The following is a 13,217-nucleotide window of genomic DNA, read 5'->3' on the forward strand; positions in this document are numbered from 1 at the left end:
GAAGTAAAACGCCCGGTTCTCTGCGTTTGAGCACGCAAGCCATCAAATCTTTAATAAACAAAACGGCTCCTTGTTGCAAGAAATCGTGGTGGAGGAGGGGAGGAGAAGGGAGGAGAAGGGAGGAGAGAGGAAAGAAGAAGGGCAAGCTAACCACTACACCACTCAGTTAGGTTAAGCAGTGCAAAAGTTCTACTTGTAGTTTACACAAGTGTGAGCCAGAACCTTTAATGGGATTTTAAGATGGCCAATTGTCATTGCACTTTGGCATTACAAATGTGAAGGATAATTAATTGCTTTGAATTAATTTGGACAGAATGTTTATTGATAAAGGCTACTTTTGTCACTATCCCATGGAGGTCTCGGAGAAAGTGGGCATGCATATAGCATATGATTACTTGCTGACGCTGCCAAGGTTATACACCTGCATTGATAACATGTATTGCTGTTCCTGTAAGAATGTAAACATTGCCTGGCTGTATTTCTGTTTGGACATTTGTTGCAACATGCAACGCTGTCGTGATAAGGTTGTATTGTGGCTGCAATGTATCTGCTGTAAATAGTTACAATGGGGTTGGTGAACATGGTTCCGGGATGCGCTCAGGAGTGTGCGAACGCGGCGCTCCAGAGTTTTGTGGGCTCAGGCTAGGACGAGAGGGGCGCGGGGAGAGGCGGGGTTTTACTAAACCGGGAGTCTTACTTCCGGGTTAGAAAAATAGCCACCAAAATAACTCATATTTCATAAGAAATTACATCGCCATAGTGTCAAAAATAAGATTTAATCATTAAATGCCTATAGTTAACTGCGGAAGGGTGAAAAAACGTGATACAGATGCTTTAATAAATTGCACGCAAACTATAATGATGATGATGATTATAATGAGATAGACAAACATTTCATGCCACTGAAAGATATATCTGACAATGATGACAAGCTTTTTTTTAATGGAAAAACTTGAAAATAAAGCTTGAGTACTTTAAGTGTTAATCTGCATCTTGTATCTTCCGTAGTTCTAAATGACACTGTGTTGGTTTATTTAATATTTTCAAGTTCAAAATAAATACTAATAATTTTCAATTTCTTTGAGTATATGTGGAATTTGTTAGAACATAAATCCTAATACACAAATACAAATGTCAACACTTGAATAAACTGAACTGAATAAAAGTGGACCCTCAAAGCAAATGGAGTGTACCTAACATTACAAATGGTGTGTCTATCACTGCAAATTGCAGCCATTTCACAAAACAATGATTCAAGCCTGCTGATTCATGACTGCTGTCGGAGGTTCGAGGCAAAATGTAACCTTGAGGAAAAATAGATGGCAAATGAACCTGGTTGGACATCTTTGCTTGTCACATATTTAACATTAGATACATTGGCTCAGAGTTAACACATTGATTATAAATGAAGATTAATTAGTATGATCAAGGAAACGTTGGGAGAAGTCAAAATTCTGTGGTCTTAGATCTAATAAAAAGTTCATTTTCATCTGCGCGGATTGTTTATATCTCAGTTTACAGAGACGGAATCCAGCAGGGCACCCGATCATTAACTCTGCAGTCAACTCTGCCAGCCTTCTATCTAGGGGACTCAGCATACTGAGTGTTAGCGCTATCAATATCATACTGACCCTGCTCGAGAAACTTGCATTCTACATGTGAAAACTCAAATCGTTGGAAAAAGAAGCCTACACAGCACTAAAGGCTCAGCAAATCATTGTCATTGACAGAAAAGCAAGAACTGTACACACACACACACACACACACAAATACAGATTCCACATTTGAAAGCCACACGCATCAAGCCTCATAACAGCAATTCTCAGTGGTACCGCTAACCTCGAACCAATCACTAGCATCACTTATCATGCAAACCCGACACATAGGACCTTGAGAATTCTACCAAACAAACACTGTCACAGAACTTATTTGTGTGTATTTATGTAAATGATCAATTAAGAAGAAGGAATGTTACATGGCAACGCAGTAAAAAATAAATAAACAAACAGAACAAACTGGCATTAAAACATAAAATAAAATTAGCTAAATTGCAACACAATACAACTAAAGTTAAGTCAATGTTTGTTAAGTCTGTTAAGTTAAGTCTCATGTTTTAAGCATAAAAAATGTTGAATATTATCTCACTGAACAGCAAAACTGCTAATAATACTGTTCTACTAAAAACTTGATCTAAGGGAGAACACTGCAATGAACTCCATATGAACTTGTTCTGAATTCTATCTTTAGTAACAATCAATTGTTGCCTTTTTTTAGAGCATGCTGTTTTGTCAAAGTAAGTTTGTGCTGCTGTATTCAGAATAAGCAGAATGATTAAATAATATGAATACAAACGAGAAATAGAGGATTATTCGGGCGGGCGGTGGAGGGGGTGTGGTGGTGTTGCCCACTCACCAAGACGCATGTGCCCCCACAACTCGAAGTACAGATCTCTAAAAAGAAACTTTAGTTTTATTTAAATTTTGTATATGTTGTCATAGTAGCTATTTTTGTATTATTAATGTTGAGTTGTTTATCACTAAGACAAAGAAATAATGGTAAGGTAAGGTAAATTCCACTGATGTTCTTTTGTTTATGGTAAGCCTTAACAACAACAGCCTATTACAGCCTTAATGAAAATAATAATGTTAGGTGCATAGGCCTATACACGACGAATACACCATTGCTGGTGTGCAAGAGTCTCACACATTTTTAAAGTCAATCTGCAAGTTTTTTTTTGTGTGTGGCAATGTGAATTATGGCATAACTTGTCTGTAAAATTTGCATGTATTTGTAAATAACAATAGCCGAGGACAGTCCTGTTGACTGGCACATGGGACATTCTTAAACTCTACATAAACCAGTGCTTCTCAATTATATATTGTTACGACCCCTTTGGAACAAGAACATATTTTGCACGCTCCCCATCTCTCTGCTATGACTATAGTATAATTTATCTGTAGCATTGTACATACAAGTACATTTCTGCAGAGGAGCAATTACTCATTGTGCACTCACTGCCACCTACTGTAGTGGCTGTGCAATTACACTTTATTCTAGTATGGCAAACAAAAAAACATGTTCCCTGAGATCACATGCGCCCCTCCATAATACAATCAAAAGCAATGGTTCGGTATTGTAGTGATGGTGAAGCCACGCACTTCCCAGCATACATGTAAATAGTTGTAATGTGTTAAAAGTTGCTCTGTTTTGTCATAAATATGTCTGTGGTGTCTTTGCAGATGACAAGACCATTTCCTATGAAAGAGTAAGAGTGCTAGAGTATTTTATACTGTAACACGACTTTTCATGTGCCTCCCTTAAGTCTGACATCTGGGGACGGGTCTGTTTTTATCTTACTGGAATGCATGGGAACGATGAACGACAGAATGCCCTGTGGTTGTCTTCATTTGCACATTTCTCATCATCAACATCGAGCTATCTATTTCTGAATGGGTCCTGCATCATTCTGACTCCTTACCTGAGAGGCAATGAGGTACAGAAACGCTCCAAGTGGTGGCAGCAGAAACCTCTTTACTTGACTGTTCTTCAAATTGTCCCTCAGCAGTTCTGATAGTGTGAATATTACCTGCAAGTATAAAGAATGTTTAAAAGTCGTAGAGAAACTATTTTTGCAGTTAGCAAGTGTTCATCTTTTTGAGTGGTTGGTTATAACCTGAGCAGACGAATAATGTAATTCTCAATAAACAGTTGCCATCATACTCGTAGTTTGATCCAATTTTCCTATTTGTAAAATGAAGCTTGATAGAACGGTGTTGTCTGTGCATATTGATGATGTGCGATTCAAGTGCATCGTTGGGACATGTGATGAAAGTGATGTTCTGCAAAGGCTCTCTGTCTTGAAATGACCCCACTAATAATGTAAATTGATTATTTGGGGGGTGTTTTATACCAGTAAGGCTCTTGGGCGGAGGATGAAATGAGGCAGAAAAATCTAACCAGTCATCCGCTGAACACACCGTCATTAGTTCAGCATCAACAACTCCTTGCATTAAATGGAACACATGAATGTACTGTACACATAGAAAATTAACTTGCCTATTTTATATGCAGAGGCAACACTCTTACAGTTACAAATTCAAATGTCATACTGTAATTTAAAAGTGTGCAGCAGAGAGAATAAATTGTTGGCAGAGCATTGAACTGTAAGACTGATCTGCACATTAACTTTCTTTACAGCTACAATCCTAACAAGCGATGCATGAAGCAGAATAAAAAAGTACAGCCAGAAGATTACATTCTTACCTTCAATTAATATTATTCCACCCATTCTTTAGCTACTTATATCTGCATTTTGTTTTTAGCGACAACCTGAGATTATACCACGTATCTTGACCAGTCGCCACTTAATCACAAGATGCATATAGACAACCTTTCACACTTAGTACATTCACACAGTATCTGAGTGCTACTGCAGTATAATATTGCCTCTCACAATCCATTACATATATAATTAATCGAAGGAGATCAAATAAAAGAACTGTATCCAAATTTCAGATTAATTTTCTTTAATTCAAATCCCATTAATTTTTTTTTTACTCAATTTAGAACCTTATTTAAATCGACTTACTCCCATGTTAAATCTGTCTAGTCAATATGGATTCATTATGTATTCAAATAAACTCGGATTGACATTTTGGGACACTGCATACACATTACAAGTTATAGGATAGGATGACAGCTAGTCTATCTGCATGGAATATAAAATAGGAAATGGTAAATGGGTATTTTGAGGTAAATATTAATCTAGAACATTTCTTAATGTTGTGACCAGTGCATATATTTTGCAATCTATGAATAAACCAAACACGTCTATTTAAAAAAAAAAAAAAAAAAGATCAACTGCTCAATTATGTTTTTCTGTCTGCTGTTTTCTTTGTGTCATTTATTAACTCAAGTTGCTCAAACTCATCATTTCCCTACAAAAGGAATGCTTGGGAATATTCTGTCACATCAGTGTATGCTTAGAGCATTTTCCGTCTGAATGGGCACCATCAGAATAATTTATCCGCTTTAAGATTACAGCACTGTGAACTTTCAGAATGCCTTAAAACTGCACATTCCCTTTAAACACCCAGCACAGTGCACAGTGGAAGCCTCTCAGGCTAAAACCCTGTAGGAGCCACATAAAACTTTAGAAGCAGTGATAAGTAAACAAGAAAATTATATCTTGTTTGCTGCAAAAGCCCGGCTTCCCTAAATTGCATATGATTAACCCAAAAAATTGCACTCCCATTTAATTCCACGGGAGATACTGGCAGTGTGTGTGTGTGTGTGTGTGTGTGTGTGTGTGTGTGTGTGTGCGTGTGTGTGTGTGTGCGCGTGCGTGCGTGCGTGCGTGCGTGCGTGCGTGCGTGCGTGCGTGCGCGCGTGCAGGCGTGCGTGATGGGTGGTTCGTCTAGGGATGGAGAGAATCAAAACAAATAGACGAGTGTGTGTGCACGTGCATGTGTGCTGGGTGGGGAGATCGAAGCATACTGTATAACAGTTACCATAGTAACTAAACCCAGTCCTGACACTCCAATCATCAGGACTGCAGCAGGAGAACCCCTGCTGAGACAGACACACACACACGCACACACACACAGATGAATCAAGTATGTGCTGTTTTATTGCTCATCTGTTTACATCACGATAGCAAAACACATACACACACATACACAAATAGAGAGAACCCCTGCTGAGTCTGCAGATGAACCCTGACAATCACGGATGGACAGACAGACAGAAGCACAACCAACCATAGGCCGGAATTTGCTGCTTTGTCCTTCTCTCAATAATTTGTCCTCCTGAGGTAAAGCTGGTAGTGGAAAAAGTGTTCCGCCATTTTTCATTAAAAACACTGCGGTTCCACAGTCGGCCATTTTGTAATTTACAATAAAAACGTTATAGCTTTGAGTGCCACTGAGTCTGTGTCTGCACATGCGTGTGCGTGTCCATGCGAAAGAAAGAGTTGTTGCATTTACAAACTCATTAAATTGTAATATCAAACGTGTCTGGACAAACAAGAATGAACACAAACGCTGTCTACATCTATGACAATCAGCATTGTATCCACACAACTAGCTGCTTTACAATTCTGCATTATGAGCTTAACCCCACAGCCATGTCACCCATTTGGCAAAATGCAGTATAGGCAAACGCCAAGGGTGCCGTCGCCACAAATTTGAGGGAGGGAAAAATGGTAAACTTCAATGTAATTTTAGCAAAAATAGTTCAGATAATGGATGGATGAATAGTTATCAATCAATCAACTTTTTAGTTTGATAACACTTATTAAAATGTAGTGCAATGGGCAATTAATACTGTTGCAAATAATAATACCAAATAAGATAAATAATAACACGCCCCCAGCTCATTGGTGACCCCAGTGCACTTGTAAAATATGTCAAAATGACAGAAACTGTCCAGAGCACAGAGAAGAAAAAAAATGAAGAGGTGGAGGAATATGGGGAAATGGGAGAGAGAGAGAAAGAGAGAGAGAAATATTATTAAAATAAGAAAAACTTCCATTTTTGAAATGTTGGAGGAAACAAAGAGTAGCCAAAGAAGACCCAAGCATGGAGAGAGCATGAAAAACCCACACCGAAGGCCAGAGCTTGGATTGAAAGAAAATACCTCTGAACTGTGAAGCTAACCAGTCAACCACAATGGATTTTATAATAATTAATTGATTTAAAACGTAATTTTGTATTTAAAATGGAGTGATGTCATAAAATAAGGACAACAATAAAAAACAATGCTATACATAATCTGTATCTAATACAAAATGAGTGATTGTCATTGAGTGAGAGACAGACAGACAAACAGCATATGGCTGAATTTCAAAGGGTTAATGATGCCACCTGCTGGACAATAATGTAAACTTCTACCTCTATTAAAAATAAATCCCATTGCCCCTTTCAGTAAGGGCAAGAAAATTGATGACAAGGACCCTATAAAACAGTATTTTCAATTTCAGCATTCATTTAGTTGGGTACAAAGTGATATTTTGTTCACAAATTAAGTTGAGTTTTGGCGCTTCTATCTTTAGCGGTGATCCATTAACTCACAGAACAAAATAAGATTCATTTTGTGTTTTTGATATCCCTGGTGCCCAAGGGCACTGCGAGTTTTTTTGAGTATTGGGAAAAAAATGTGTCCTACCACTTCAACATGAAAATACGGTACATGTTTCTAGCACCGCTGACTGCTATGGGCCCTTACAATCGTGATCACTTTTCTTCCCGTTATGTCATCGTCCTTACTGGAATTACAGCTTTAATACAGTATGGGATGATCACAGTGTGTGTGTGTCTGTGTGTCTGTGTGTCTGTGTGTCTGTGTGTGTGTGTGTGTGTGTGCGTGCGTGCGTGCGGTCACGCACGCATATATATGTTGGGCATGCATACTTGATTAAGTGTTTGCCTACCTCAGAAACTGGGCTGTTTATTTCAAGTTCAGTACAATGGTGAGCCAGCAGAGCCAGAACTCTGAGAACAATACTCCTCCTGAAAAACATTTTATTTAATTTACGTATATTAAAATTATGTTATTGTTTTAATTTAATTTGATTATAAAAATGACAAGTTACATTTTTGTTTGCAACAATTGGTTATAATCAAATAAGAAAATAAAGGAGAATCTTTTTGTTGTCGCTGCCACTATGGTGCATTTTCTAAACCACCATCAAAGCCACTTTTTTTATATTATTACTATTATTAATATTATAATTATCATCAGAGTCAAGTGGAGGGGAGGGGGGATTAAATCAATGTATTCATTTCCTATTAAATATTATTATTGTCAATACCAGACAACTTGAATTACTACAAACTTTCTGCAACTGGTTACATAGAGATACAAAAAAAAGTTATTTACTTACACATCCCAGTCATGGGCTTGTCGTAACTGCAGATTTAGTGCCTGAAGCTAAATAAAGAAATGAGATTCCCATCATGAAAACGATCAGAGATGCAATGCAGCATGTTAGTATTGAGCAATTATGAAAGCAAATGAAATCACTATCAAGTATGTTTATTTGTAGTGTGAGTCGAGTCATATGAGGTCACATATTTATCTGGGGTATTTTCAATAGTAATTATCCAACTGTATGACTGGGGAAATAATTTGTTTTTAAATGGTTACATTTTAAATTGCTTTTGATTTGATAGAATTAATAGAAAGATTAATTTAATACTAAATTGTTTTTATTGTACGATTTAATTAAAAATAGAATTGATCTTACCATTTTTGAGTTAATCAATCTGTTGGCAACCTCTTTATGTTTAACCAGAAAGCAGAGGTAGCACAGCAAGTCTACTGAAGAGCAAGTAGCTGTGAAAGATGGTTTCTCTCCTTCGAGGGATGAACAGAGCTGTTGAATGAAGATGCTCCACTCTTCCTTATTAAGTGACAGCAGCTGCTCCACTGTTGAGCAGAGAAAGATTATTCAATTTGCACTGTACATGTAATGTTGACATGCAAAGGGATTGGGATTTATAAAATAAAATAAAAAATGGAACATTGTTGTGGTTTTACTATAAGTGTAATGTTCATGATGAACATTCTGTTGAAGGAAAATCTGGTTTAATGGTGGCAAATAAAGGAAAAGACTGACTGTCTCAAAGGACAGTTCGCATAAAACAATCACAGTCCAAAAAAATAATTGAAAAGCTGTTGCAGGGTGAAGTTATAATAATAATAAAACATTATATTTGTAAAGTATTTGACATCAAACCTCAAAGTTGCTCGACTCCTGCCAGCATCAAATTATTACAAAAGTCCAAACTACTCTGCTCCTCCAGTCTAGATGTGTAAAACAATTCAGGTCTGTTGTACTTGATATTATGGCAAGATTATAGCGATGCACCTTGTTTTTAGCTATTTTGCTAGCAAGTCACTCTAAGTGAATAAGAAGAATAATGGTTTGGTCCAGGATTGTATACAAAGAGACATTCTAGCTTTATGATGTCAGAGAGAACTATGGATGTTGATACAGTCTTCTTCACAATCATTTTAGGATCACATCGAACCAGTAAGGTGCCAGTTAAAAATTATTAGATTAGATCATTATGAGCATAACTTTAAATATTTCACTCTGAAAATGCTCCTGCAGCATTATGTGCATGCCTTAAGATTACCGGCATTTTCTTTGTAGCCCTATGCATGTGTTGTTTATGCGGTTTCAGAGTCCCCATTAAACATCTTGAAACCTCAATAGCTAAAGCCCCATTATAGCTCCGCCCCGTACAACCGTTTTTTTAAATCATGTTTTTTGCACTAGTAAGTCAATGGGAACATTACAGAATGGATCCTAAAATACCCCTAAACAACTTAAGTATGACCTCACACGAGACATCAGTAAATCTTGCAAGGTCTCAGTTAAGCAAGCATCAAACAATTAACTCTGGGCACAAAGTTTGCTTTTTATTTGGCTATTTGGCTTTTTTGCGACCTCGTTGCAGTACTTTTGACCAGCAATTATAAACATTGTGCTTCATTGACAAAATTAAGATCGAGTGTTAAGTGTTGTATCTTCTTTTCACAAGTATATATCTGCTTTTCAAAAATATGAAACAATGATCTTAAGATGTAAGTAGGGCTGGGTTTAAAAAATTTAAATAATCGATATTTAATCAATTTTCCTTTTCGAGCGTGATATTGATTCATAAAAACATGAATCGATTATTTTCCCATAAATCAACATAAAATTTGAATTTTAAAGCCTGAATTTTTTATATCTTTCTGTTTTATTGAAATTTACTGTTCACATGAATTTAAAAGTATTTTCTTACATTTATGGAAGACCTGACTTATTGCACTTTGACAATTCAAAATCTTTTTAATTAACATTTAGAATTATTGAATTTGAATTATGAAAACATTTTCAACTAATCCATATTGATGTCAATGTTTGTGTTAGCACTTACTTATGGCGTGTTATTTTCATTTTAAAAAATCATTTAACCAGTTACTGCCTCTGCAAAATTTTATTTGGAATATAATGTTTGTGGATTTTTTTAATCATGTCTTTGATATTTAAGAAGAATTGCTGTTCAATAAATAATCAATATTGGATTGAACTGAAGGGAATCAAATCGAACTGAACTTGTGAATCGAAATTGAAATTTGAATCGATACCCAGCCCTAAATGTAAGATGTGTTGTGATGCTGTCTAGCATGACGTCAAACAGATTTGAGAATTTTAAGCTTAATGTAGTGGCTAATACTCATGTAGGAAGCCTATGTGTTTGAATGTTTTTAGGTTTTCATATTAACAGCAGTTAACTCATTTTTAAATTTATGTAATGGCTGAGAATGTGGAACTCTTATTGATTGCCTTGTACAGTTAATAAAGGTTCTATGATGGCATTGACCCTGGAATGGATTACTATCTTGTCCCATCAGAGTAATTTGGCAATCCTAACAAATCACAGGTCAACCAGTGTCCAAGAATTAACAGTGTTTACAGTGTAGTGCAATGATTCCCAACCAGGGTCCCGTGGCACACTGATGTGAAGTGAGCAACCTTCAGGAAAATGTGTCCAATTTGACTAAATTTGTCTGAAAATTATTATTTATGAATGACAAATACATATTTGTCCATGCAATCAACATATTGTGGTCAGCAGAAGAATGGCATATTTGACAAATACATATTTGTCCATGCAATCAACATATTGTGGTCAGCAGAAGAATGGCATATTAATCCATTAGATGGCAGTGTGCAGAATAAAGCTGTGTATCCACCTGCCGCTATTCATGTAGCATGGCTTTTGCAGTACATCAAAGTTGTGTTCAATTTACCGGGCCCCGATTTCAAACTGATTCAGTCATCTTGTGAGTAAATTGATACGAGATGTGATATTTATGCGAAATGGATGCCTTGGCTCAGTAGAGGTTGGGAAAAACAGTACAGCAGGGATTCCCAACCAGGGTGAAGCCGCACACAGGGGACATGTTGAGATAATGTAGGGGTGCCAAAGGAAATTATCAAATGTTGTCAAAATTGTCATTAATTATAAATACGTCTTTGTTCATCTATCTATGCCGGTAACATATATTGAAAAGGCAAAAAATTTAATCCTTGTCCATTAGCTGGCGGAAGGTATAAAAAAAACCTGTGTATCCACCTGTTGCAATTCATATAACAGTCATGGCTTCCTGTAAGTATAATCAGCTTTGTGTTCAATTAAACAGACCCAGAGATAACACTGACTGAGTACAAGTCCATTTGTGAACATATTGAAATAAAATCATCATTATTACACTATTCATAGTTTTTGTGGCATTCTTGTTTGGTGTGGTGTGGTGTGGTGACATTTTTCTAATGTGTCTTGAGGCAATTGTTTGCTTTGACAGGACAGCTGTGCCATTTACTGGTGTAATTCAAAACAATAATATGATTGTAAAATCTTATTCTGACTTCACAATACCTGTATATAGTGATACACCCAGGTTTGTAGAATCAAATCGGGTGGCAGGACTCTTAAGAATCTGGAAATGACACCAAAAAAAGCAGTACATTGTAAAAATCTGTTGAGCTTTCAATTTCATAAAAGAACACATGGATGTTTATCCTTTAAATTTAACATTAGGCAAACACAACTGTACCTTGGCATTGTCTATCAGCGGGGAAACCGTTAGGTCTGATTCAGTATGCAGAAGCCCTTTCACACAAGAGGTGATGTCAATGCCTGTTGTGGACTTGTAGAAGGGTGAAGGGAAAACAGATTTGTTGTACACAACATGAGCTAGCGCCTCACAAGAAACACATTTATAAGTTTCACCACCAGATGGAGACAGAAAACTTGTGCATAATTAGCAAAATCTGATGTATTGTACTGTATGATCACTGGCAACTAGGAATGAGCCGAGATTAGATTCTGATTCTGATTCGGTATGATAATCGTGAGCCAAAATATTGCGTTATCACGGTCTTAAAAGTACAGCACTAAAATATAATTTTTATAAACTCTTTGGGTAAACAAGAATATAATAATAATAATAAAATAATAATAATAATAAAATTAAAATAATTCCCACTGACCACTATTTTATTTTTAAACAAAATATTATATATTTTGGTACATTTAGAACCGTCCACCGCATTAATTTTAAACGAATAAGTGGACAAATAAATAAATAAATAAATACAATAATAATGGGGAAAAAACATTGCACACACATACACATAGATAATATATATATATATATATATATATATATATATATATATATATATATATATATATATATATATATATAGATATAAAACACATCAGTGTAATGATCATGAAAATTCTGAACATTATCATTGTGCTCACAGACAAATAAAATGTCTGCTCTCAAAGTGGTACTCATTTATGTTGTGCACTAGAGTATACAAGTATGCCCCCTCACCCGAGGTTCTGCAGCAGAGCAATAGGATTGGATGCTTGATAAATGTATTGAGACGATGCAATGGCTTCATTTTAACACAAGTGAGTAAATCCAGCTTGTTGAACAAACCACTGCGTTTATGCTTAAAGTAAATAAATAAATAGCATGTCTGGATTTGCTACTAAGACGTGTGAAAGGATGAAAAGACAAATTATTGCACTGTTGGGCCAGTTTCTGTCAGACGTACAGTATATATTGATATGGTAAAAGTTGCCAGTTTGTCAGTACCTTAACAACATGGATGTCACTTCCCTGTGAAGGACTATAATTTAAAGAGTCTAAGATACTGCAGCTTCCTCTTGAGATTTCACAGGAGTTACTGTAAAACAACAGAACATTTACTGTACTTTCTGTGTCGTGGTTAAAGATCTAAAATCAAAAAGACAAACACGATAAATCCCTACTAAGTCTTAATACCTGAACAGAGAAATTGTCTCAGTGTTATCATCCATGTCATTCTTTGGCCTCAACTTTGATCGATTATCTAGCGAGAAGGAAAGAAAGAACACATGAAGCTGTTTTAACGATTAAGCACTGATTCATCGAGCAGTGATTCTCAACCCTCGAGTACCCGTATCCAGCTTGTTTTCCATGTCTCCCTCAGCCAACACAGGTGTGGCATGTGTCATGGCTTCATGCAGAGCTGGCTGATTAGCTGGTTGTTTGAAACACCTGTGTTGGTTGAAGGAGACATGGAAAACAGGCTGGATAGGGGTACTCGAGGACCGCGATTGAGAACCAGTGTCCTAGAGGGAGACTCAAGTCATCAACCAAGT

General features: G+C 36.4%; 1 protein-coding gene across 13 annotated transcripts in view; it reads right to left on the reverse strand.

Moving 5' to 3' along the window:
- The window catches only part of LOC144057691 (serine/threonine-protein kinase ULK4-like), a 119,010-nt gene that overhangs the window by 97,465 nt on the left and 8,328 nt on the right, over positions 1–13,217 (reverse strand). For all 13 annotated transcript variants that reach the window (XM_077575527.1, XM_077575536.1, XM_077575538.1 and 10 more), the window contains 8 exons: positions 12,859–12,925; positions 12,670–12,760; positions 11,614–11,706; positions 11,436–11,496; positions 8,246–8,427; positions 7,883–7,929; positions 7,430–7,508; positions 3,479–3,586 (listed from right to left, as the gene is read on the reverse strand). In XM_077575527.1, coding sequence (XP_077431653.1) covers positions 3,479–3,586; positions 7,430–7,508; positions 7,883–7,929; positions 8,246–8,427; positions 11,436–11,496; positions 11,614–11,706; positions 12,670–12,760; positions 12,859–12,925 — 728 coding nt within the window. The remainder of the gene's footprint in view (positions 1–3,478; positions 3,587–7,429; positions 7,509–7,882; positions 7,930–8,245; positions 8,428–11,435; positions 11,497–11,613; positions 11,707–12,669; positions 12,761–12,858; positions 12,926–13,217) is intronic.

The sequence above is a fragment of the Vanacampus margaritifer genome, chromosome 9, assembly GCF_051991255.1.
Source record: "Vanacampus margaritifer isolate UIUO_Vmar chromosome 9, RoL_Vmar_1.0, whole genome shotgun sequence".
In the NCBI taxonomy this organism is placed as follows: domain Eukaryota; kingdom Metazoa; phylum Chordata; class Actinopteri; order Syngnathiformes; family Syngnathidae; genus Vanacampus; species Vanacampus margaritifer.